The 24,348-nt window shown below is 32.6% G+C and overlaps 1 protein-coding gene across 3 annotated transcripts in view; it reads right to left on the reverse strand.

The window, feature by feature from the left end:
- Positions 1-184: 184 nt before the first annotated feature.
- LOC108971854 (sialin) overlaps positions 185-24,348 on the reverse strand; it is a 26,167-nt gene continuing 2,003 nt past the window's right edge. Inside the window, exons 1-8 of one of the 3 annotated variants that reach the window (XM_018938171.1) lie at positions 24,091-24,111; positions 20,728-20,778; positions 2,334-2,897; positions 2,178-2,264; positions 1,544-1,827; positions 1,338-1,470; positions 1,026-1,267; positions 749-955 (exon numbers count right to left, since the gene is read on the reverse strand). In XM_018938171.1, coding sequence (XP_018793716.1) covers positions 749-955; positions 1,026-1,267; positions 1,338-1,470; positions 1,544-1,827; positions 2,178-2,264; positions 2,334-2,897; positions 20,728-20,767 — 1,557 coding nt within the window. In that variant the 5' untranslated portion in view covers positions 20,768-20,778; positions 24,091-24,111. Of the gene's footprint in view, positions 956-1,025; positions 1,268-1,337; positions 1,471-1,543; positions 1,828-2,177; positions 2,265-2,333; positions 2,898-16,087; positions 16,171-20,727; positions 20,779-24,090; positions 24,112-24,348 lie in introns of those variants that run through there. The other 2 variants (XM_018938172.1, XM_018938173.1) reach the window with 2 other exon arrangements.

Below are 24,348 nucleotides of genomic sequence, written 5' to 3' on the forward strand. Positions count from 1 at the left end.
TTATCTCATAACACACACTCTATTATATTTTAATGTATACATTAATATTTTTATTTCTTTTTTATTTCCTTGTTTGGCAACTCATCCGCTGTCATATGTATGCCAGTAGTTGAAACGTTATTAAACCCGTTAAAACTTACCGTTACTTTTTATTATTTAAGAAAATATCATATCATACACATGATTTTGTACGAAACCAGTATTCATTTAACTATTTAGTATTTATTAAATAACTTTACATAAAGGCAAATATTTCAAGTCTTTTCAGTATTAAGTTGCATGTTTTGTTATTTCTGCGCTCTACCAAGCTTGGAATGGCACGAACCCTGTGTCTTTACTCACAATGTGAGTATTTATCCAAACCATCCAATATTCCTAACCTACTTATATGCCAAACTTATTTGAACTATTTATAACATGTACATATATATGGCTTAAAGTAGAATTTTGATGAATCTCTAACACTAAGTTCAATCACTATTTATGGCATTACGCGTTAAGGTGGGGGTGCACATAATTAAATGAGTGACTGAGATTGGCCTTAATTGCTTTTTCCATTACAAATATATTTCCTACCAACATAACATAACCTTGTAGCAAAAATGCTAAAAATGTGTTGTTGACAAGGCGTTTGTTGTGGTCTGAAAATATTTCTCTAATACTTTAAACTTTTTGTGTAACAGTTTACTTTCTGATTTTGAAAGTAATGCTTTTACATTAGTTTTTACTAATATCCGAAACATGCTGCTTATTTCAAAGCATCTTCCAAGCCGTTCGCTTTCTCATTCTTTAATGGTTCACCCTCTTCGGCACTAACTACAGATCTGCGTTGTTTCTCCGGTGGATTGTTCCAAGGCTGCAGTTCACCGGAGCCCAGAATAATGTAAACAATAGCGCTGGAAATGTAAGTGACGGCCAATATRCCAAAAACTATTTGCCATTGATGATATGATTTCTGTAAAATAAATTAGATATTAATTCTCAATTATTATAACATAAATCASTAATATATTTATGTAACTTACATCATCATAGGTCAGCGCACCCACCATCCACGTCGACAGGAAGCCACCGAATGAAGAGAGCGTATTGGCCAAACCGAAAATGGTGCCGCTGAAATTGGGCGCAATATCCAAGCCGTTGCCGAGATAGCCTGCTGTTACGGCGCCGTGTGTGAATAAGGCCAAGGTAAAGATCGTCACTGACCACGCTGCATCGCGTCCCAAAAATATTTGCGCAATCATCAAGGTGCCGGGCGATATCAGTGCTGTAATAAAGAAATGTAAAGAATGTTAGCTGTTAAACATTAATAATATTTTTTTTTTTTAATTACTCACCAAAACCGGTGAAAACCTTCCTTGTGGCCGTTGTAGACAGCGTACCACGTTGCCGCAGATAATCAGCAAAGCAGGACGAACTGAAAGCCATTATATATTTGCCCAAATATGGCAATGACGAGAATAGTCCATTCTAAAAATAAAACAGTAAAAAATAAATTATGTYGAAACACATGTGTTGCCGAATTTGTTAAACTTTTACTTACTTGTTTAATATTAAAATGTAATATTTGATCCATAAATGTCGGCAGCTGATTAACGACAGTGAAGAARCCAAATACAGATAAACCGTGCGTAATGACAATTGCCCACACAGGTGCGGAGGTGAACAGATCGCACCATGGCACATAACTGGGACGTTTCTTGGAAGTCGAGCTGCCGATGGCGTCTTCAATTTCGCGCCGTTCCTCGGTGGTGATACGCGGATGTGTGGCGGGTGTCTCAAAAACAAAGGTAAACCAGCAGATAGACCACAAAAGGCCAACACCACCTAGAAGAATAAAAATTATATATGTATTGTTATACATTCCGCTTATTATTTTGTATCAGCAAGTGGGGCTAAAATTAATATTTTTTTACGTTTCTTAACAATTAGGTATAAATATTACTAACACTTTTCAATATTTTAGGTATTGTCAGTGGCAACTACTGCAAAGTCATCCGCTTCCGCAGAAAACGAAAACTTGGCAGCACTGCCGTAGGTATTTTCAACAACACGGCCGTTTGTGCAAATATTTTCTAATTTTTTCGCTTTGTAATTGCTTCATAAATTCCGAAGAATTTGTTTTTTTTAAACTTTAATAGAGTAAATATAAATCGTCGTAAAGAATTTTCACCTACCTGTCAAATAGAAAACGCTGGGCCAACCCCAAATGGAAATGAAGTATCCACACACCGGCATCGTTATAGCTGCACCCAAGGAGGAAGCTGTCAATTTAAATAGAAGAAATTTGCATTAAAAACATTGTTATTGCTTGAATATAAGATTGCACTTACCCATCATGTGAGACATAAATTTAGAACGTTCCATTGGTGGAATCCATACAGCCGCCACAGGATGTATAGCTGGCCATGATGCGCCCAACATAAAGCCCAATACAACGCGTACAATAATTAACATTATATAATTAATGTGTGCCGCTAATGGTGTAATCAGTGTAAGCAAACTAGCCCAGAGCATGGAATGTCCGAAGACACGGCGTCCACCGATTAGTTCAGCAAGTCGACCGCCGGGCAGTTCAGTTAATATATAACCCCAGAAAAAGGAACCTAGTACAAAGTTCGTTTGATAAGAGTCCCATGGRAAGTAATCATTTCCATCGTCAGTTGGTGGCAGCTGAGTTGTTGCTATCGTGGTCGTTGTCGTGGTTGTGGTTGATGCTGCTGTGGCATTATCAGCTAGCTGTGCGGCACTCATTTTGCCGCCCGTACGCGGTGGCGAATGCACATCTGGATGCACCATTGCCACAATGGCTATTGTYAGATTTACGCGCAGTGCATAGTTCAACATGAAGCCAAGCATGGTGAGTATATTGAGYACTTGACGACATGATAGCATATCTATTGAATTACAAAGAGTGGAAAGTTTTTAAATTAATATTATTCGAGAATAATAATAGAATGTGCAACTTATGTGTATAGTATATGTATGTATAAATGCATATGCATATGTATATAAAATATTCATAAGAATCTATCTATGAAATAATTTCGTGAAGTATTTGAAATTATAGCAKATTTTTTAGTGTTTGTTAAAGTTTTATGTTCAATTTCAAGACTGAACCCGAATATTGTATTTCTATATACTGTTTTAATTTACAACATATTAAAAATAGGAATCCAAACTGTTTAGATATTATTGTTTTTTATTACTTTAATATATGTATTATTCAAACATAACAAAAAATTCCAAAACCTGATCATACTATATCTATAAAATACAACCTTCTTTATTTAATCTRTATTTCTCGAGTTTRTGTAYATATATACATATGTATGTATGTATCCACCCGTTTGAAATATTTGGAGATCCATATATTCATTCATTATCAAACCGTTATAAATTTGGCGGTGAGACCATATTTGCTTAAGTGTTTAACACTTTATGGACTGTTGAAACTCTATAAGCTTGAGGAAAATTTTCAAAAGTGCCATAATTAATTGTGCAAAAATTCGCATTAATTTGGAGTCGCAAAAAGTAACACCTTATATAGTAATCATAGTAAAATAGCGTCACAATTCGAAACACGTATAAGCTGAACAAACACAGACCGACATGAAATGCGAAATGTGCGCATAATCATCACGTGATGTTAATTTGATATTTTTTTCGTTTTTTCTCTTTACACAATTAACATGCCTAAAAACGCTCGTGGTCAAAAATGTACATATGTATGTGAATTGTAGAGTCAACTTAACGCCGCTCGTGCGAAGAATACCTCAGACTGATTTATTGATGGCTTTTGGGCGGATTTCAGCTTTTTATTGATTAGAACAAAGTAGCCAAGTGAATGAATCTATGTATAGCTCTACGATTTCACTCACTTCAAATGTCAAGACTTTGAACTATCGCGGTTATATATTAAGACCGATGACGTGCGTACCTTTATTTATATCACATAACCAATATTTGGTATGTGCACTTCAATATTTGATATGAGTGTTTTAAAATTTGTTCGTATATACATAGGTACATACATTTGTATGAATTTTTATATGAGTACGCATGCTTATTAAGTGGTAGCGTTTTAGAAACCTGTTTCGGTATATGCCTATTAATCTGCGGTTAAAAATCTCCGACGAGCAGACACAGAAAATAAATTAATTATTTAAATTATAAACAAAATATCACAAGTGTGTTGTTTTTCATATTTTTTGCACGGTTATCCGCTTTTGGGGGCCAAACGTGATCTTAACTGATTCGTAGAAGTCGGCACATGTGACAAACGAACGGCTGCCGACCAATCAATAAGCACGATATTTGCATAAATGGCTTAAGGCGCATTTTGCAGACAATTTCAGTTTTTTGAAAATAATTTTTAATATTATTTATTTGTAGTATTGAATATTAGCATATACACCAAACTGTTGAGTTTTTTAAGAAAAAATATTTTGCAAAAATTAGCCATGGCTGTCTGTCGGTCTGTATATACACGAACTAGTCGCTCAATTTTTGAGATATCGATATGAAATTTTGCATACATCTTTAAGGAGTTGTATACAGTTAGAAAATTCGAAATTCGAAAAGACCTTTCAGAGTGTTTGGAAGTAAAAGCCTAAATTTTAAACGCATGGGGTTTCAAAGTCAGTGACCAACATTACTTACTAACGGCTAAGCCGACTAGTTTCAAATTTTAATACGAGTTTCTTTAATATATTTTTTTTTAGTAAATAATCAAAATTTTTCCTAACCGAAAAATATTTTTTCAAACCATTTAAGGTCGAAATTTTGGTTAAAAATCGTTTTTTTATGAAACCGCCATTTTGTCAAAAAAATTTTATTTTGCTTATTTCTTCGATTTGCTTTACTAGATTTAATATTACTTGAAATCTGTTTTTTTTTTCAGAAGAACGCGCCGCTTCGGTGGGCATATTATTGTATTGTATTGTGTGTATGTATGTATGTATATATGTATGAACATTGAATGTCTATAACAAAAATAAGTTAATAGCTTCTTAGAACTAATAAATGCTTAACTATAAATCTTACTTCGCTAGTAAATTGGATTAAAATCGTTCAATGTTAGTTTAGTTATTATAATATTTCTAAGAAAAAGATTAATCTAACTTCAAATGAACACAAATCTCCAGAAACAACAGCACAAACGACATACTAGCAGCGGATGTAAAGTTTGATCGCACATTTTTTTGTGTTTAATATTTACATATAATATATATGCGAACCCATTACATACATACATACATACAATACCCGCTGAAGTTGTACAAATCGGGATGTACGAAGCTTCCGCTAAACTCGCCGTCTGTCCAAATTGCACGAGCATTGTTTATTTGAAATACTAAAATACATATATAAAAGTGAAATAATATGAGACACTGTTATTTCGCACATACTTTTTTTGCGGAATAGAAATTTCTCACGGCCATTTGAATACAACTCGTGCGTCCACACTTGTGTGCAAAAGTAGCTACGCACATAGAATTTGCTGTGGAACACATAGAATATGCCATACTTACTATGTGCATAAATATGTCTATGTGGTTGCCACTTACAGTTTTGCTTTAGAAAATGCGTCATCTGCGAATTTTAACAAATATTTGTCTTTTTGCGCGGAACGTCGCGTGTGTGCGATGACGAAAGAAGCTTCCAAATGTCAAATTTCGGAACATATGTACATACGTTTATTTGTACTTTTTTAGTTTTACTGYATATTTTCCGAAAACATTAAAACTGTTTGAAGTTTTTAAAGTTCTCAAAGTGTATCTTTCAAATTWGAAAAGAATTTCGCACGGTTCAGGGTGAACCAAACACCTTGCGAAAGCATTTATATTTCATGGCAAATGTTGAGTTCTTCATGAAACGATTCATTGAACTTATATTGTGGATATTTTGAAGAAGTTTCCAATTAAGCATAACAAACAAATAACGGCTGTTTCAGAGTCGCTAAACCTTGGAGTATGGCGCAACGAACAAATAACTGGTAAAAATCCAAAGAAATGGTATATTCAATGAGAAATATAAATTTCGTAGCTAATATACTTCTTTAACGGGCTATATACAGTTGGAAAATAAAAATATCATTTTTTTTAACTTTTTCACCTCAAAGAGAAGGCCAAATAAATATTTTTACTAATACTAAGTCGTAAAATGCAGTTAAAAGATACCATAATATGTAAAGAAAATTTTGAATCAAAAAATGTAAAAGTTTTCTCAAAAAAAAGTTCTGGAAAAATCGATTTTTCGGCCTTCTAACTGTATATAACCCTTTTCATACAATTAGATAACTTCTAAATCTTGTTGCTTTCACACATTATTTTTTGGCGGAAAATCAAATTCCCAAAACAAGCAGCGAAGAGGTAGTCCATAAGAGACAGCTAGTAATATTTTAAGCCCATATTTGAATTTTGCAAAATTTTAKCTCTCGATTAAGCTAATACAAGCTAAGGTAGTTACCGATCTCTTATTAATTTATAACTGTATAATGGAATAGTATAACAACTCTCTGAGGGGAATGTAATAAAATCCTTGTTTTTTCATTGTGATTTTTTTTATTTTATAATTTATTTGCTTTCTTTTGGTGTCTACGCTAAAAATCGCATGAATCATACTAAAAAAGAGTTTCATAAAAATAACTGTCTGCATTAAAAAATTTACGAGCATATGCATTTGCGTCAGCATGACTGCATATTTGCTTTTCGCAGTCACAGTTTTGCAACTTTGAGTGCAATTTTTTTAATGTCTAACTTAAGTTCTTTATTTTACTTCGGAAGTTAATAATGTAAATAAGCTTCGCATGAAAAATTCTCACAGCAAAAGCTTGGTTTATTTACTTAACAACCTGTTTTATTAATTGAAGGCTTTTAATAAGCGTCACACTTAGCTAAACATTATCTTAGAAACAAACACATCAATCGGGTATATTTCAAATGCTACGGGTGAGTCGTATTTTTATTTTTTTCCACAAAACGACGTGGAAGAGCCTATAATGGATGCATATTAATCAGTAAACGTGGCGAGCTGAGTTGATTTAGTCATGTCCATCTGTCGTCCGTCCGTYTGTCTGCATATATGTATGTGAACCAGTTCTTCAGTTTTTGAGATATTAATTTCCTCCTCAAGCAGTTGTATTTGTAGAAAATGCTGATATTGGACTACTATAACTGCATATAACTGCCATATAGACTGAACGATTAAAATAAAATTAAATATCTTTATATACCCGTTTTGCTATTAGAAATGCTCCTGTGCAGGGTGTTATAGCTGCAGTGCAGCCGGAATTCACGTTTTTTCTGATTTTGTTTGAATTTCAGACCAAAAATTGATTAGATATTTTAAATATTTTTTGTTTTAATATTACAAAATATAATTAATAAAACAAATTAATTAATAAAATTAAAAATTAATCAACTAAAAAAATTTAATATTATAATTAATTAATAATGCCTACAAATTCCTAAAATGCTCACTTRATTAATTTTCATTACTTTTGTAAGAATTTCAGTTAGAAAATTTGTCACTGTCAGTCAAGTCAGCTTGGGTACTGCAGCCTCGGCTGCAATTACATACATATGTAAATGATCTAATGCCTGTTTTCAATTTATAAAAGCAAATCTTTTTGTTAGCTGAATCATTTTTTGAGCCTGATGGCCGGTATCCACTAAAGTGTGACGTCAATTTGTTGTCCATTTGTATGTGTGTACAGAGCTTAATTCGCGGCTTGTATAAATTTGGGTTATTGTCACAAAGATTTTGTCATTCGCAAAATTTCAATTTCAATGAACTCATTGAGCTTATTTCACGTTCAAATATGAGTACATWTGTGCGTACTCACGCCACAAAAAATACAAAATGCCCAATATGTACATACATATGTATAAATATATTTATCAAATGCGAAATACGCCGTTGGCTCGATCTTCCTTGATTTATATACATAAAAGCCGCAAAGTGAATACTTTTATATACATCCATACATATATACATCCATACATATATACTTGTGCATTGCTGCAAAAAGTTAAGTTCTTGGTAGGCGTGCCACCATGTCGGTATGCACATACCTATGTTAGTGTCCACAAGTATGTTTATCATTAATGCCAATATTTGGATTTCAGCCAATAACTGTCTGACTTTCCACAGCACTGCATTAGTACAACTGTTTGCACATAATATCTAATATAACGCTTGCAAATTAAGTTATGTGCTTGTGTTTGTACCGGTGAATAACAGCAAAAAAWCTAAAAAATACTTTACACAAGTGTTCACATACATACTCCACCGCAGGTAAAATGCTTTTGTGTGTTGGTTTACCGTAAGTAAAMACATATCAATCATACGCAGTTAACGTCGGCTAAATAGCGGTACCTTTAAATTTATTGTATAATATCATACATATTCGCCAGTGTCTGTTCTATTGTMTCAATGCCAATGGATATCACGTGATATTTGCGGTTTGAATTTGATTATTTCACTCACGTTCAAAACGACCATTTTCGTGGTAATAAAATGTTATCTGTGTTGAAGTTACTATCTAATGTTATAATTAATTAATTAGTGCCGTTTAAATAGGACTAAGATACGAGTACAAAAAAAAGAAGCACGATGTGGAGRTGCTACATGAGTAGACACGAATACTAAACTCCAAACCGCACCGAAGTTTCATCTGTCAATCGCCATAAAATCGACCAAACGAAAACGGTGGTGGTTSAATTGCGTCGAGTTAGCGCAAGCGGTGGCCAAGCTAAGATTGACTGCCAGAAAGGATTTGCTGCGTGTTTGGTGGGTTTGGAAGAAAATAGTTTTCTATGAGCTGCTTTCTATGTTAAACTCTTAATTCGCAACAGCATTGCCTCCAATTAGACCGTTAATCTCCCGGAAGAGAAATTGGGTTCCATCAGGACAATGYGGGCCATACACCTCAATCTTTACTCGTCAGAAGCTCCGGTAGCTTGGCAACTAACTCACTCCTGTCTAAGGCGAATGATTTTTCTGGCGAAAAATTYACCTCAAAAGAAACTTGGGAAAATCGATTGTTCCAGTCTTTTGTCTATATAGTGATGAGTTTCACTATAAGAGGGATATCATGAAGTAAGCCTCATGATGCTGAACCAGTTTTCGCACGAAACGGTGAATATTTGAGCTAAATCGGGTCGCTCTAACTGTGCTAAAAATCARCGGTAATTTTCTGCAAAAATAATGGATCTATTTTTACTAACCCCTATATAATACATATTCACGCTTGTCTATACTAGTATTCAATGTCAATGGTTATCACGTGATAATGGTAGCTTTAGTTTATCTGTTCCAATCACGTGAAAACGAATGTATGTATGTACATATGTATATTTTTTGTGAGATTGAAATGATATCTTTGTTCCACCGTTGCTACTACCCAATGTTTTAATTAATGAATTAAGTAKTTATTTGATATGACATTGATTGATATTGAAGTAAGATGATTTCCGGACCACCATAAATTTAGATTTAATTATTTATAAGYGACAATTTAGGGGAAACCATAAATATTTATGTATCTATAATTTATTTTTACTCTATRTTTATCTTTTATATTTATTTTTGGAAAATAAAAGCAACTGCCACTAACCTACTTATTTAGAAGAACCTCATTGGACGACATTTATGCGCACAAGTGTGTCTGCAAGTTGTGCCAGTTGCTAAAAATAACCTTGAAAACAAGTAAGCTCATTTGAATGTCTGCCTTAGAAAACCGCTATCAATAGGTCATCGACCATAAATATGTTAATTCAATACTATATACAAACATGGGTGAATAACATAAATATGSACATATGTATATACATATGTATTTATATATAGTTATTTACTTGCCGAAAACATGAATATTAACTGGCAATAATGAGCGTCAACTCTATTATCGTTTGTATGAAACATGCGGCTTTTTATTCAACATACGAATAACTAATGACTACTATTTAAAATGAGAGCGCACAACTAGAGTGTAATTATGAAACAAAAAAAAAATTATTTTATTTATTTTTATTTTTCAATAATTTTACTGTGTACTCWTAAAAACTTTTTCTGTAAAATTTTTATGCAATCAATATATTAGTTTTACTTTTTAAAATTCTCGAAAATCTCCTGTTTTTTAGGTTGTCACTAATTCATATGTATATACTTTATAAGCTTGTTTACTSAAAACATAAAAAAAATATTGAAATGAAAAAAAAATACCTACAGACAAAGAAAAAGAAAAACTTGATATTCAGATGACCTTGCCTCAAAAAAATGTTTCGCCAACTAATTTCTTTCCATTTTAATGCATYAATAAACTAAATTTAGCATTTCGTTGTCGATTAATTTAAAAYTAAACTCGATTTTTGCGGATGTGTGTCGACAGTTATAAACATACATTAGTGCCATTAAAATTATTCAAATAACTTRTAAACCGATTATTCGAATATTCCTTTTAATGAACTTGTACAATTATGGGCAAAAAATAGTAAGACTTCGTTCATCATTTTAAAATTCTTAATTTATTCTATAAAATCTATGTCGATCCTCTTAAACTACACTTGTGCCAACGTTTTTTCAAATCCTCGAAACAGTTGTTAAAGTCAATTTTCGTAATAGACTTCAATGCGCTAAGCGATTCACTTTTAATGTGTTCAATTTACTCAAAAAGGTTTTCCCGGAGCGATCGTTTGAGTGCATTATCGTGGTGCAAAAAACATGAGTTGGCGGTCCATAATTCCGACCTCTTTTTAMAAATAGCTTCGCGCAAACGACGTAAAACACTCGAATAGTATTCTAGTTGAGAGTTTGGCTGACCGGAAGTCATTCGTTAACGTATCCTTAATTTATGACCTGCTTTGTCGTAGATTTTTCTGCTTCGGCTCACATTTACCTCGATATTCGACCCATTGATCATTTGTTTCCGGATTGTAAGCATCGATAAACGCTTACTATTCGAATGGTCGACAAAGAACGGTTAACCGGATAGTCGAAATTGAGCGGTAAATCGAATAGTCGACGACTTACGACTAACCGGATACTGCAAACCGAATATTATTATTCAAATGCCCTATCCGGCTRTTCAGATGAGTCGATTAGTCGAATACCAAGAGCTCTAATATATGCACATATGTATRTATATGTCAACTAACCTGATCAGGTCGAATTTTGAGCTAATTTTTCGTCGCATGTTAATTAGTTAGTCGAGTAGTATATTTCCATTGCACGATAATTTTAAATTCCTGATATATTAATAAAAAAACTATAAATATACATTTAGTTATATATTGTACTTACTATATATATGCATGGGAGTATTCCGGTTTTATGCAAAATATTYGCAATACTATAATAAGAATGTTGCTAAGCGAGAGATATTAATGGCACGCGAAAAGGAGCGTTTAAAAGTAGGCGTGTTCCTACCTATTGTGCTGGATCGTGTTTGCTTCGTAGCAAAGTTGTAATTCTACTATTAACAGTTTGAATACCACTCTTGAGATTGTAGTGCACGACTTTACAGTTTAAATTAAACGAATCCATCGAAATTTGAAGAATTTTGAACGAATTTTAATGTTATTCCGTATTTGTCGTGATCTTTACTTAGGCTTCCTCAAGGAGAAAAGTGTTTTATTTCATTACAAACGTCGAACAGCATTACTGATATACATAGATTAAATTATTTGACTATGATTCTGAAGCGGATGTACTTTAATCTGGCTAATCCTATAATGATTGGCTAATAGATATAATTGATTGTCTGGTCAATGTAATACTTGAAGAAAAACGAACGTGTGCAAAATTTCAGTTCRTTATATCAAAAAGAGAGGATCGTATATATGTACATACAACATATTACATTACATATGTACATACACACATACATATGTATGTACATATAAAACGAACGTACATACAACGCAACTTAAAGATAAAACATAYTTAAAATGCTCCCACAATCAATGAAACTCGTTAAAACCGCACTAAGCAAGCAAAACCAAAAAAATCTGACTACAACAACTATGCACAGTAAATAATGTTAAACTCTAAATTCCAATCGATGCCATAAAAAGCCAAAGTGGAAATTTCAAATCTTCACATTTCCGCTATGCAAACAACTGTTACGTAATCGCTAATGCTGCTTATCAAAGCATGGAAATATTCAGTATAATAAAGTCGCAGGCAGGCACACAAATACATATGCACATTGCTATTTCAGCACACACGCCAGCTAGCRCTGTAAGGCGTTCGAGCCTCTGCTGAAAAAGGGGGCTCGACTTGCTCGCGGTCAGCCGACTGATAAATGCTGATACACACACACACACTATCGCATAYTTGCAATTGTATGTATTTAGTCACATTCGCGTTAATGCAAATATTTTTTTAATGTGGATACACATACATATGTATATAATGCATAAAAGTTTGTGATTAAATACATAGCGGATCATAAATATTTATTAAAGCAGCTATTTTGGGAAAATTCCGCTAAGAACCGTCCATATAAATGTGGTCTGTCGATATTTTTAAACATATACAGACATGTGTTTGAAGTGACTTGCGTCAATAGCTGCTTGAATCTCTTTGTATAAATCACTGCTGCGACATTCCAAAATATAAAAGTACAATGTTAACGGCGCCTATTTTTTCAAATTTTTTCTATTAAATGAACGGCGTTACTAAAAATAGAAATGTATACATACATATATATATTCATGTATATAAAATTAAATTAAGTATTTAATATAAATCTAGAAGAGATATGCACTCACATATGTACATGTATCAAAAAACATTTTCAAGTGAATTGGATTTTCTAAACTTATTGCTATATAATTTTTTTTTTTTTAAATTTATTTGTTCAAGTTTTTATATAAATAAACGGTTAGAAAATCAGATTAATTTAATAAATTTTCAGAATTTCTAAACGAAAAATTCTTACGTTGAATTTTTGWCGTTGTAAAAATTGTAAAATTGTATTTTGGCAAGCATTATGAGATACACCTCACGTCTTTAAACTCAGGGTCACTGCTGAAAAAGGTTCAAGRTTCCTATTAGAAATTTAAATAATTACTTTGAAAATTATTTAATTCTAAGCTATATTTAAAAACATCTAAAAACTTTCGGGTAAGTCTTTTAAGAGGAGCATCTTATATGACTCTTTCTCAAATTTTTATTTATAAGTCATAACTCTTTATTTTAAAATTTTGTCATAAAAATTTTGTGTCACAGCTTTCTAAAACGCCGCTTATTAAAAATATATTTTATTAAGTCTTTTCTTTTGTTTTGTATATAGTTCTTCATAGAAATAGCTGCCCGGTTTTTGATACGATCGAAAATCGAATTTTGGCAGGCCAAAACCGATCAAAGTAGTGGGTAAAATTTTAATTTTTTTATAATCCCTTTTCATAACAATTTTTGATTTTTCGACCGTATATCATTGTATCCACTTCTTTTTCTGGAGCGCCGTCGRAGATCCTGTGAAACTCGAAAAATATTCAAGTTTTATTTTTTTAATTTTAATTTTTTTGTAAAAAAGTCTGTCAAAAATCCAATTTTCAGTTTTTTTCCTTCGTCCATGTTCTAAATTAAAGGTTTTCACTAAGACACGTATTTTTTTCACTTTAGATGATCCTGTAAGGAATTATCCTACCAACGCGGGCTCATCTTTTTTCCGAGGGGTAACCGGAAATGGTGTCGCAATGGCGGAGATTAAAGTTTTTTTTCAGAAGTTCTTGGTTAATGTTAATAGTGTATGTTTGTAACAGTAAAAAATTCTAATAAAATATTTAATTTTTTATATGAGAAAAAAAATTTTGAAAAAAGACTGTTTTTTACCCGAGGAAACTCATGTAACCCCTTGAAATTTACATTTGGCAAACATTTACTATCGTCGATGGATAGTAACTCTGGACCAAATTGTGTTTAAATGGATGCTTCTCAAAATATATATTAATTAATTACACTATATGGGTAAGGTCCCTTACCAGATTTTTTCAATGACTTGCTGCCTCRCATTGCTATCGATTCGCTTCATCACTCGCTAAATTTTGGCGAATTCAACGTTGCTTTTGAACAGATTGATTTGCTGCTTGATAATAATCGCTAAACTGCTTCTTGTTCTTTATAAGCTTAATAAATAAACAAATATTTACTTACAATGACTAGCACCTTTTTACGACCTTGTTCCTTATCTTATGTCTGGGCATTATCGGTTTCTTTTATTATTGACATTTTCTGAATATCATTATAGAATGATAGGTGTCATCGTCCTTAATTACTTCTCTAAGCACTAGAGGCTTATTAGCACTTCAAATAGTCTACTGCAAATATGCGATAAATACATTGAAGTGATACTACGATACTATGAAATGCTATAGAGCTATTTAGCAATTTARATATACGACTGCAATTGTTCACATGAACGAGCACTTCATTAGCACTAGAACGACTTTAGTATCTTGACAGCGGCAAAAAGTCATTACAACGCAATAATTTCCGCTAAATTTGTTATATGTGTCAATGTGTTGGCGTAGCTCGTGCACGAGCGCATACGACTTGCTGTGCATATCTACATGTTTATTGAATTATTTTCTTATTAATACGCGAAAAGCAAAATATTTATTTATTTCCCTTTTAAATGTTGTTACTAATATGGTATATTTGTATTTTTATTGCTTTTATTGTTTTTGTTTCTTTTGCAAAGGGTTGCATATTTGTATTTGTATCGTAAATGTATCTATGTATGCATAATTTTATTGTAACTACTAAATTATTTTAGTATTATACAGATATACATTTTATATTTAACTATATACCCTGTGACAAAAAAGTACACGGAAATTGAAAATCRTATTTAATTCTTCATCAATATTTATTTTGTCGCCTTCAAAGTAATCTCCAACAGATTTAATACACTTATGCCAACGATTTTGCGAGGCATGACCTTCAGCTCCAAACCATKAATATCCAAGAGAATAATCGGAATCGAAATCGAGTGGACTCGCAAGAGWTGTCGAACTCTTTTGCCATCTCTCGTAAYACTTGCCTGACGATGTTCAAGCACAATCTCCTTTCTTTTTGTAATATTTTCATCAGTTGAAGAGGTTGAAAATCGTTCAGAACGAGGCATGTCTTCAACGATCTTTCAACCGTCTTTGAAGTACCATTCACGGGGGGAATTTAATTACAACTTCCTGGAGCTCTTTGACACAATGTATGTATGTATGTACATATATGTAGGTATGTGTATACAACAATAAAGTGCACTTGTCTGCTAACTAATTACGATCTTGTTTACAAAATGCTTCAAGCGTTTTCAAATTACCATTAACACGTGGATTATATTTATTTTATTTATATATATTTTATTTTTAGTTTTTTTTTTTTTTAGTATACCTTTATTGCATTTTTTTGAGTAGTTAATCAAATAAAGATTTAATTAAGGAAATGCACAAATAAAATAAACAATTACAATTATTAGATAGAGAAAGTGCAAAAAAAACAAGTTAAATAACTTTCTTAACTTAATGCAAGTTAATTGTGAAGAAACTTAAACGCACAGCTAGTGTGAAATTTTGAAAAATATCTTTTTTGTTTGTGTGGATATTTTGATACTGTATACCTTTGAAAACAAAATTTTTAATTTAATTTAAAATACGAGCTTACGAGCTATGAGCTTCTAAAGTGKAGCTACTCAGTTAAATCAGCTTTATTAGTTTGTCTTTACAGCTTTTTCTCAAAACGACAATTCTTAGCTAAGCTTGAATGCTTACACGAAGAAAAGTCATCCGATCCCTATGCAATGATAATTTTTTGAAGAAAAAATGAATTTTGGCAGGCTAAAAACGATCAAATTTTGAGTAAAATGCAACGCTTTTTACTAGTTCTTCGATTATTAGCTGCATTCATTCATTGCAATAATATATTTTTTTAATCTGATATAATTTTCAACAGAAAAGTTTTGCTCACCGCAAAATCATCAATCTCAAATATCCCGGGATCATCGTTTTGTCCATAAACATTCGATAGACATTTTTATATCAACGAATACCCTCCTCCAGAACAATCGAAAATTTACCTTTGCTTAAACGCTATAATTCTTGTAAATTTTTCACAAATAGAATGCTGTTAATATTTTCTCATATTCTGATAAAGTAAAGCGAAACAATTTCACTGCCGAAAATTACTTATTATCACCTGCATATGTATGTATGTATACTCGTATTATAATTTGACTGAAATGGAAACGAGTTTAATATTTTCAATCAGCTGTTTYTTGTTTACATACATTTATAAACAGCAGATGGCGCGTGATAGATTAATTACAGGTTAAATAGATGAAAGGGTGCTCATAGCACGCCATCATTAGTTCCTTTTTTGTAACCTAAGCAGGATATATTAAAGTTACCACGATGTTCATAACACCCAGAAAGAATGGTTGGATAGTCTATAAAGTATATACATATGTAAGTATTTATAATCAGCGTGGCGAGCTAAATCTATTTAGGCATGTCCGTCATTTTCACCCTTAGTGCTTGAGATATTGATCTGAAATTGGCCATATACTCTTTTCTTCCCAAGAAATCGCTCATTTGTTGAAATCAAGTTTTTGTATGGAAAATTTTTTGTTTGACAAGATGAATTATTGTACAAGGCAACGGTACAATCGCCGAATTTTTTTCAGATCGCATCACTGTTATGATCTGCAAAAAGTTATAAAAATTAACCGAGCAAAATCAAGATAAAATTGTTTGCACCTCTGAAGAATATTTTTGCTTCAGTGCCGTTTAAATTAAAAAGCTTGGAAACATTATAGCTATTTCTAATAACTACTAACTAGAAAAAGGCTGAGACGTGCCTGTAGCATACATATATTATAAGCATGAATACACACATAGATATGTATGCATGTTTGCAATTAGCTTTTCAGTAAACTTCAGTCTCTGCTCATAAACTATTTATGACTATGTACACTTAAATTCATTTCGTTGGCCTATTTTTAAGTTGATAGTTATGATTTGATTGCATTTTTATTAAATTATATTCAATAGTGAAGTCTGTAGACTCCTTCAGACGTCAACTTAATTGACATGGTTTATAAATAGTATGTGTGTGTGTTATATTATCTTCCCAAAACACACACACACAATGATGTGGAGAAACGCACAAGCTGTGAATGCAAATTCATGCATTCTCGCATGCAACGACTGAATGTTTACGACGTGCATTGAACCCGTCTCCTTGCATCTAAGGAAACATGCAAGTTATTATTCTGCTCAATTAAGAACGGTGCGTATATGACAAACAATTTCCGAAGTTAGCCAATTTAAACATTATGACCCTGTGAAGCATTTTTCAGAAGTCGCTACATACACATATATATATATGTACATAGATACATACTTATATATAAGTGTGTCGGTACGTGTTGATAAGAACCATTAAGGCAGCTGAGCGCCATAGAATTCAAATCGACTGAATAATTGAATAAAGAGGCTCGACTCAATGCGATCGGACATGTGTAGTCCATTGAACGCTTATAAATAGTTTTGAGTGCTTTATTGTTAGTTTTTAATTAATTTATTTAACTTATACAATTTTTTGCTTAGCCTCACCAAGTCACATGCACATACATATATATGTATRTATATGTATATAGAGGTCGCGAAGTTTAGTTAAYTAAGCGTGAAAATGTCGCTTTAATTCAAGTGTACACACATTAAAGTGCCGTTAATTCACGCTAATTAGTTATAGTATATATCTCAGGTAACTGCATTTAACAGATTTTCTACACTGAAACAGTTATTTACTGTAATTAACACATTTTCAGACAATTGTAAACACCACTTCGAAACAATTTTATAATTAACATTAAATTAAATTGTAACAATGTACGGAGAGGCTTAAATACTCTTTGAAGAACCTCTGGTGCGTTGATTGAAGGGTTTGGCGTAATTAATCTTTGCAGGGTAGGAGATCTGCTCAAACATGGGATATAATTCCCATGCAAATTGATCGATCAAACTAAAGCCATGGTATAGAAAACTTTTTTACTTGACGAGATATCCGAAAATTTAGGTCGGATTAATATTGTGGTTGTTGTTGTAACGGTTATCTAGTCACCGGTAGGGAGATAAGGTTCTCATTATTATTATTGTTTTTGTTGTTGTGACGGTTTTCTAGTCCCCAWTAACGTGGTAAGGTTCAGATAAGTTGTCATCGAGGTCATCTAATGGTATGGCTAGGGTTAGYCGGGCATGMAAAGAGGTGATYAGAGTCTTGCGGGAACTCGTTGCATGCTGGACATATATTGGATACGTCGTAGCCGATTCTTAACCTTCTACAGTACCCAGAATAAAGCTGCGCAATAGTCATTCTCGATTCTCGCCGCAACTCGAACTCGTCGTCTACAATTCTCACTACAGCCGGTTTTGCAATTAACGCGACAGCCGGTTCCACGTTASCGGAATTGACCCGGATATTATCCGGCCAAAGGCTGTTCTTTCGGAGATCTTACCTGGTTTGGACCCGTAAGTTTCAGATTAAGCTTGTCATCGGATTACTKTCTAAGGCAGCTTCAAACATATTGTCGGATCTTTGTAGCATATAGTAWATCTTCCTGTAGTGAATAAACACTTAACACACTTTTCTACCGTCGAATTGCGCAAAAATATTGCAAATTATGTTGACAAGCCTTCTCCGTATTTGGCATGCAAATTCTCATTGTACATATGTATACAACTATACCCGTACTCCTACACACTAGTACAACTTTTAATCATATAGAATATCATAATTTATTGCTTTGCTCCAATTAGGAAAATTGATTCGTCATCTGTGTGTCTATTGTGGCAGCTATTCAGATAGCAGTAACATCTTCAAGTACACATTTTCGCACGAAATGCATACATATGTATGTAGCTATGTTAATACAAATCTCTTTACATACAGTATATATTTATTATTTATTTAGTGGCAATGAATATGAAACGCTTTTTCATACATAAATTAGCTCGAACGACTTTGAAAACAAGCTAGAAATCAACTATGTGCCTGAGCTTACATACGTATATATGTATGTATGCATATGTACGAGTATATAATTTTGTATTTATGTATGTCTGTATGTATCTGTTGCATATTCATTATGTACTCAGCCAGTTGGGGCGCGTCCTGGCCACGACAAAGTTTACTTTTACAGACATCTCTATTGTAGTTGGAGGATAGTGACTCAGACTTGCTAGCTGCCATTAACTTTGTTTTAACTACACAAATACATGTGTATGTGTAAACATGCAGACATTCATATAGTTACAGTTAACAATTTTTATGCGTTTAATAAACTTTAAGCGAATTCAATGTCAGAGTTATAAAACTTTCTCTGTACACACACGTTTATTAGTTATTTATGTACATATACATGTAGACATATGTACATAAATAGTTTTAACAAACAATGCAATTAGTAAGTCGTTGTATATATAATATATATAGCGGTTCCACAAGTGTCAGTTTGCACTCTGTGTTCATGTGACTCTGCCGCTWTATTTACTGTTTACATGGAAAATAGTTACGAAGTTATTGCATTCGTGCTTGGCAACGAAAAGGACGCGAATCAAAATTTCACCCGGTGAATAGAATAAGGAAGCATTATTATACAGTTRCAAGCCTTATCTTTCCATGTAAGTGTCGGAACTTTTATCTAAACCCTTGTAGGCACATAAGTGCAACTAATCGCCGGCAAATTTCAATGCAATGGTAGTTCAGTGTTATTAGTACGTTATCTTTAAGACAATAAAACCCAAAAGCTTCATGGTTCTCAATTTTATGATTTATGCGTTTATTCCGGTTGAAGATAATAAATCTTTCAATAAAGGAGAAAACATATGAAGTAAGCGTCTAGGGAATTACTACTTTTCCAATATGAAGACAGTGAAACATTAAGATATGTAAAAGTTGGTCCACTTAGAGGTACATTTTGAGAGAGCGTGAGTCGTATTAAGTTTTCATGTTATTTTTGTTTAGTATTGGCATTTCATCATGGAAAGACGCTTGGGATCTTGGAAGTTTGAAGAAGATCCGATGTTTTCGAGCCATATTGTGTTCAGCAATGAGACCCATTTCAGGCTCAATAGGTATGCAAACAGCTAAATTACCGTATTTGAGACGAAGGGCAACCTGAAGAGATTCAAAAGCTCTCATTTCATCCAGAGAAATCAACGGTTTGGTGTGATTTCTGGATAGGTGGAATCGGTGCATATTTCTTGAAAAATGCTGACAAGGTCGTATGATATCACACTGTTAGACTTTTCCTTTCGGGGATATGTACTCGTAAAGTCTAAAGTCTACGCTCACAACACCCCCTTCGATTCAGGTTTTTTAGCAAAACATCATACGTGTCAATCGCCAGTCACCAATCGAAATACTTGGACGAATCATCGAAAATTGGACTCAACGGATGAAGCTGAAACGTAGCGGTGGCCAACATTTGAAAGAGATAATCATTAAAAATGAAATGCCAAAGAATGTTCTTTCGAATGGTAATAAACAACTTTTTTTCATCAACGACGCAATCTTGTCTGACTGACTTGATTTTTTTTTTCATCCGTGGGTCATTGTACGGAAGATATATTTTAAATTTCTTTTTGGATTCCCCCACAGATGTTCAGTAGTTATTTTTACGATTATTAAATTAGGTGTAACTCTTAAAATACATACCTCTGCATCTATTAATTCGTCCTTTTTCTGTATTAGACATTTTGATATTGTCTGAAAATAGAAGAAATTACAATATTAGYAGCATGAATTATATATTTTAAAAGYGTTTGGTTKGTTTTTMATAGTCTAACTCTAGCYGYTTTAGCCACTGTTGGWATAAAAATTTCTAAATCGATTGAGATCTAATGAAACTGTTCTACTTTTCATTATGGTTGAAGTCTTGCTTTAGCTAAGACACGCTTAGCAAAATTAAAACTGATAATTTGGAATGATAGTTAGGGATTTACGACACTTAAGGTTTAAATTTGTAAAAATGTTTTTTGAATTAATTAAGGAAATTTCAAAAAGCCCAAAATATTTACCTAAAAAAAATTCCAAAAAAATATTTTCTATAAAAAGATACCTACAAATTCGTCATTAGCAAATTATTGCATGTAATTTATAGCTTTTTAGGCAATTTTTATTTATCAAATGTGATTAAATTAAAATTTGATTTATTATATCAAATACTATACCATTACTTTAATAGCTACGAAAAAAATGCTAAAGCACGTTTTCAGCGTTCTAACAAGCATAAAGTGTTTGYAGTAGCCAAGTGACAACGACAAAGTTGCAAAAGGCCACGTTCCGCCAATAGAAATTAAAGAGCGATTTCAAGGTAGTAAACTCACTGAAGCTATACACACGTTYATACCTACAAATGGCACAGATATACACATATAYATAAATGCGTATATACATACATACKTATATGCAATGTAAATGCTTGCAAATGCATGCAAAATAGCAGCAAAGTAGAGCAGTAACTGAGCGAAGTCAGTTTTGCTGGAGCAGAACTTAAAAAAACACCCAGCGTGCATATCAAATAGAATTCTTAAAATGATTGTAATGAATTTGGCTAAAAAATTCATTTATTCAAAAGTGTGACTTTATGACATGCATACAAACATAATGCTTCCGATTTTAGATTATTTCTTGGTTTGGCACACGTTCGAACATATGTTGACATGAGCCGCCATATTACATTATATTTTCTTTTTGGGTAATACATACTGGCATACATACATGTGGTATACATAAGAGCTAGACGAGCTTTTTCTGAGCTTGAAGAGTCGATGTCCTAAGATCACACCAAAATTTTGGAATATAGCCAATTAAAAGAATAGTGATGTTGAAGATAAGTTAAGAAAAAAGTAAATTTAATTTTTTTTTTTCAAATAAGTTAACAAAAAGTAGCGAATTAATTTTTATTTATAAATAATTGCATTCCCTACGTAATATTGTTTACCGATTTATAAGTACTTATTTCTTTATTTGGACGCTGTAATAACTTATGCCACCAAACGATTAGTAATATTGTCTRATATATGGCATCATCAGGTTGCCGATAAATGACTATAAACTTACGCATACAAATGTACATRTTTAATTATGTGCATATATAAAACAAAGTCAAGTGGTTTATGCGTTGAAAATTATAAATAAAGCAAATAATTTGTTTCATATGTATAATAAAATACTGTGATTATGCATAAACAACTTTAGAATAAATGCATTCTCTCGAGTTGCTCATTTTCATGCCTGTGTAACATTTTTTCTGGCTCATCATTGGATTTCAAATGACGCACAGTGCAGTTAAGGAAATTACCAAAATTTTGGTGTTACTATATCGAAAATTTTACAAGTATAAAATTTCTATTCTAGCAAAATTTCGGCTACGGTGCTGCATATTTTTCCTGCATCAYCAGTTTAATCTCGACAAAAAAGAAGTTGACATGCCTACGGGGTTAACTGAATATATTATTTTGTTTTTTTAATTTTAATTTACTTACTAACCAAAAATTCCTCTTTAAAAAATTAAGGACAAACGGAATTTTTCTTCAAGTGGATATAATTCCTCGGAGGATGGAGTCAAGAAGTTCACGCAAAAGAAGAAAGTTTTCTGAGCTCCATTCTTTTACATATGGCTCAAGCAGCTCACGACTTCTGGTCTTAGACCAAATATCTTCTGGATAGCCAAAAAAYATTCGTTTGAAGGCGAATCAGCCCTCCACACKGTTGTGCGATGGGTTTGGAACCCGCCACGTAAAAAACGCTSCCAATAAAARKAAGGAAACAGCATCGGATTAGGGACTCTAACACGGCATAAACACGTAAGCGATGTCTACGCTGATAAAGAGTTAAGGATATATGTACATAATTACTTAATGGCTGAAAGCATAGTCATCTAAGCACATAGTGGACGGCATGCAAAGCAATATTATTTATAGGTAGATATTAAGAAGTACCATAATTTACACACTGATTACAGTATTTTCACTACAGTTTTCGCTCTTAGAGAGCTGTAAGAATAAAGCATCGATTTACTTATTTGATAAAAGAGTTATGCTAAATTACTCATAAGATAAGTCATTTTATTTACAGCATTTTACTACTAAACCAACCATTATACCGGCTTTATTTTGGGTACACATATATTGCTATGTAATATTTCMTATACGTCTATATATAGAAAATATATTTGAAAATTCTTTTCTATATACTACAGTTAGAAGTTATGTATATTTGTACTTATTTACTTATGTTTGTATGCACATATGTATGTCCTCCAACCTSCATGTATACATCAAATTCACTATCTAACATATGCTTGACAAGCCCACTGACTCAACATAGCATCAAAGTCAATTGTTGCATGACGACGCACACACAATTGTGCAAATACAAGCGCCATTTACTTTTTACATGGGCGTATCCAAATTGGGGCTGGTACAATATTACTTAATGTCAAAGAGAGATTTTGCCGTATTTATRTTTTTCTTCAGAGAAGTGAGAGTGTAAGCATTTTCGACTACAAAATTTATAAATTTAATTAACGGAAGGAAAAAATAAATATTTTTGTATATTTATTATCCCAGCAATCATTTAGAAACCACTTAAGCGCCTCTTTAAGCAAAACCAACGAAGTGCACTGCTTGGGTGGCTTTTGTATAACGTATTTACATTCAAAAATTAAAAAAGCACATGTTACGCGACGGTCTGCAATTATGACGTAGGCATTACTACTTATTTAGTTACATAGATAAAAAAAACCTGCTTAATTATCTATGAGGTATTTGACTTGTCACATGAGCGTAATTGAGTTGTGCCACGCATATGTGTATTATAAATAAATACAGCAACAAATTAATCGTACATCCACACTGAATGTGGACTGATCTATGAATATTGAAAACATCGAAAATGTGACAGCCGTTGGCTTCTATGTACATGTAGCCATTTATATTATGTACATTTATATAAGAATGGGTTTATTTTCACTAAATATGTGTGTATTTATATATACGACTTCTACTCATTTACCATAATATTGTGCTTTACTTTTGTCGTTCAACAAATCGTCACGTATATCCTCTAATTAAATTTATTAATTAGTCAAAACTGTACATTAACACTTTTATTTGCTGCGAATTTAATTGACACTATTAAATTGTATAAAATTAGTGGTGTTTTTTTGTGGATATAAGTTCTAAAAAAAATAATTTTTTCACGAACAAGGGTTATTTAATTAAATGTCTTGCTATAAACAGCCTAAAGAAGTGTTTCTCTTCTTTTATGTTA

This window comes from Bactrocera latifrons, unplaced genomic scaffold (genome assembly GCF_001853355.1).
Source record: "Bactrocera latifrons isolate USDA-ARS-PBARC rearing strain unplaced genomic scaffold, ASM185335v1 scaffold_36, whole genome shotgun sequence".
Classification (NCBI taxonomy): domain Eukaryota; kingdom Metazoa; phylum Arthropoda; class Insecta; order Diptera; family Tephritidae; genus Bactrocera; species Bactrocera latifrons.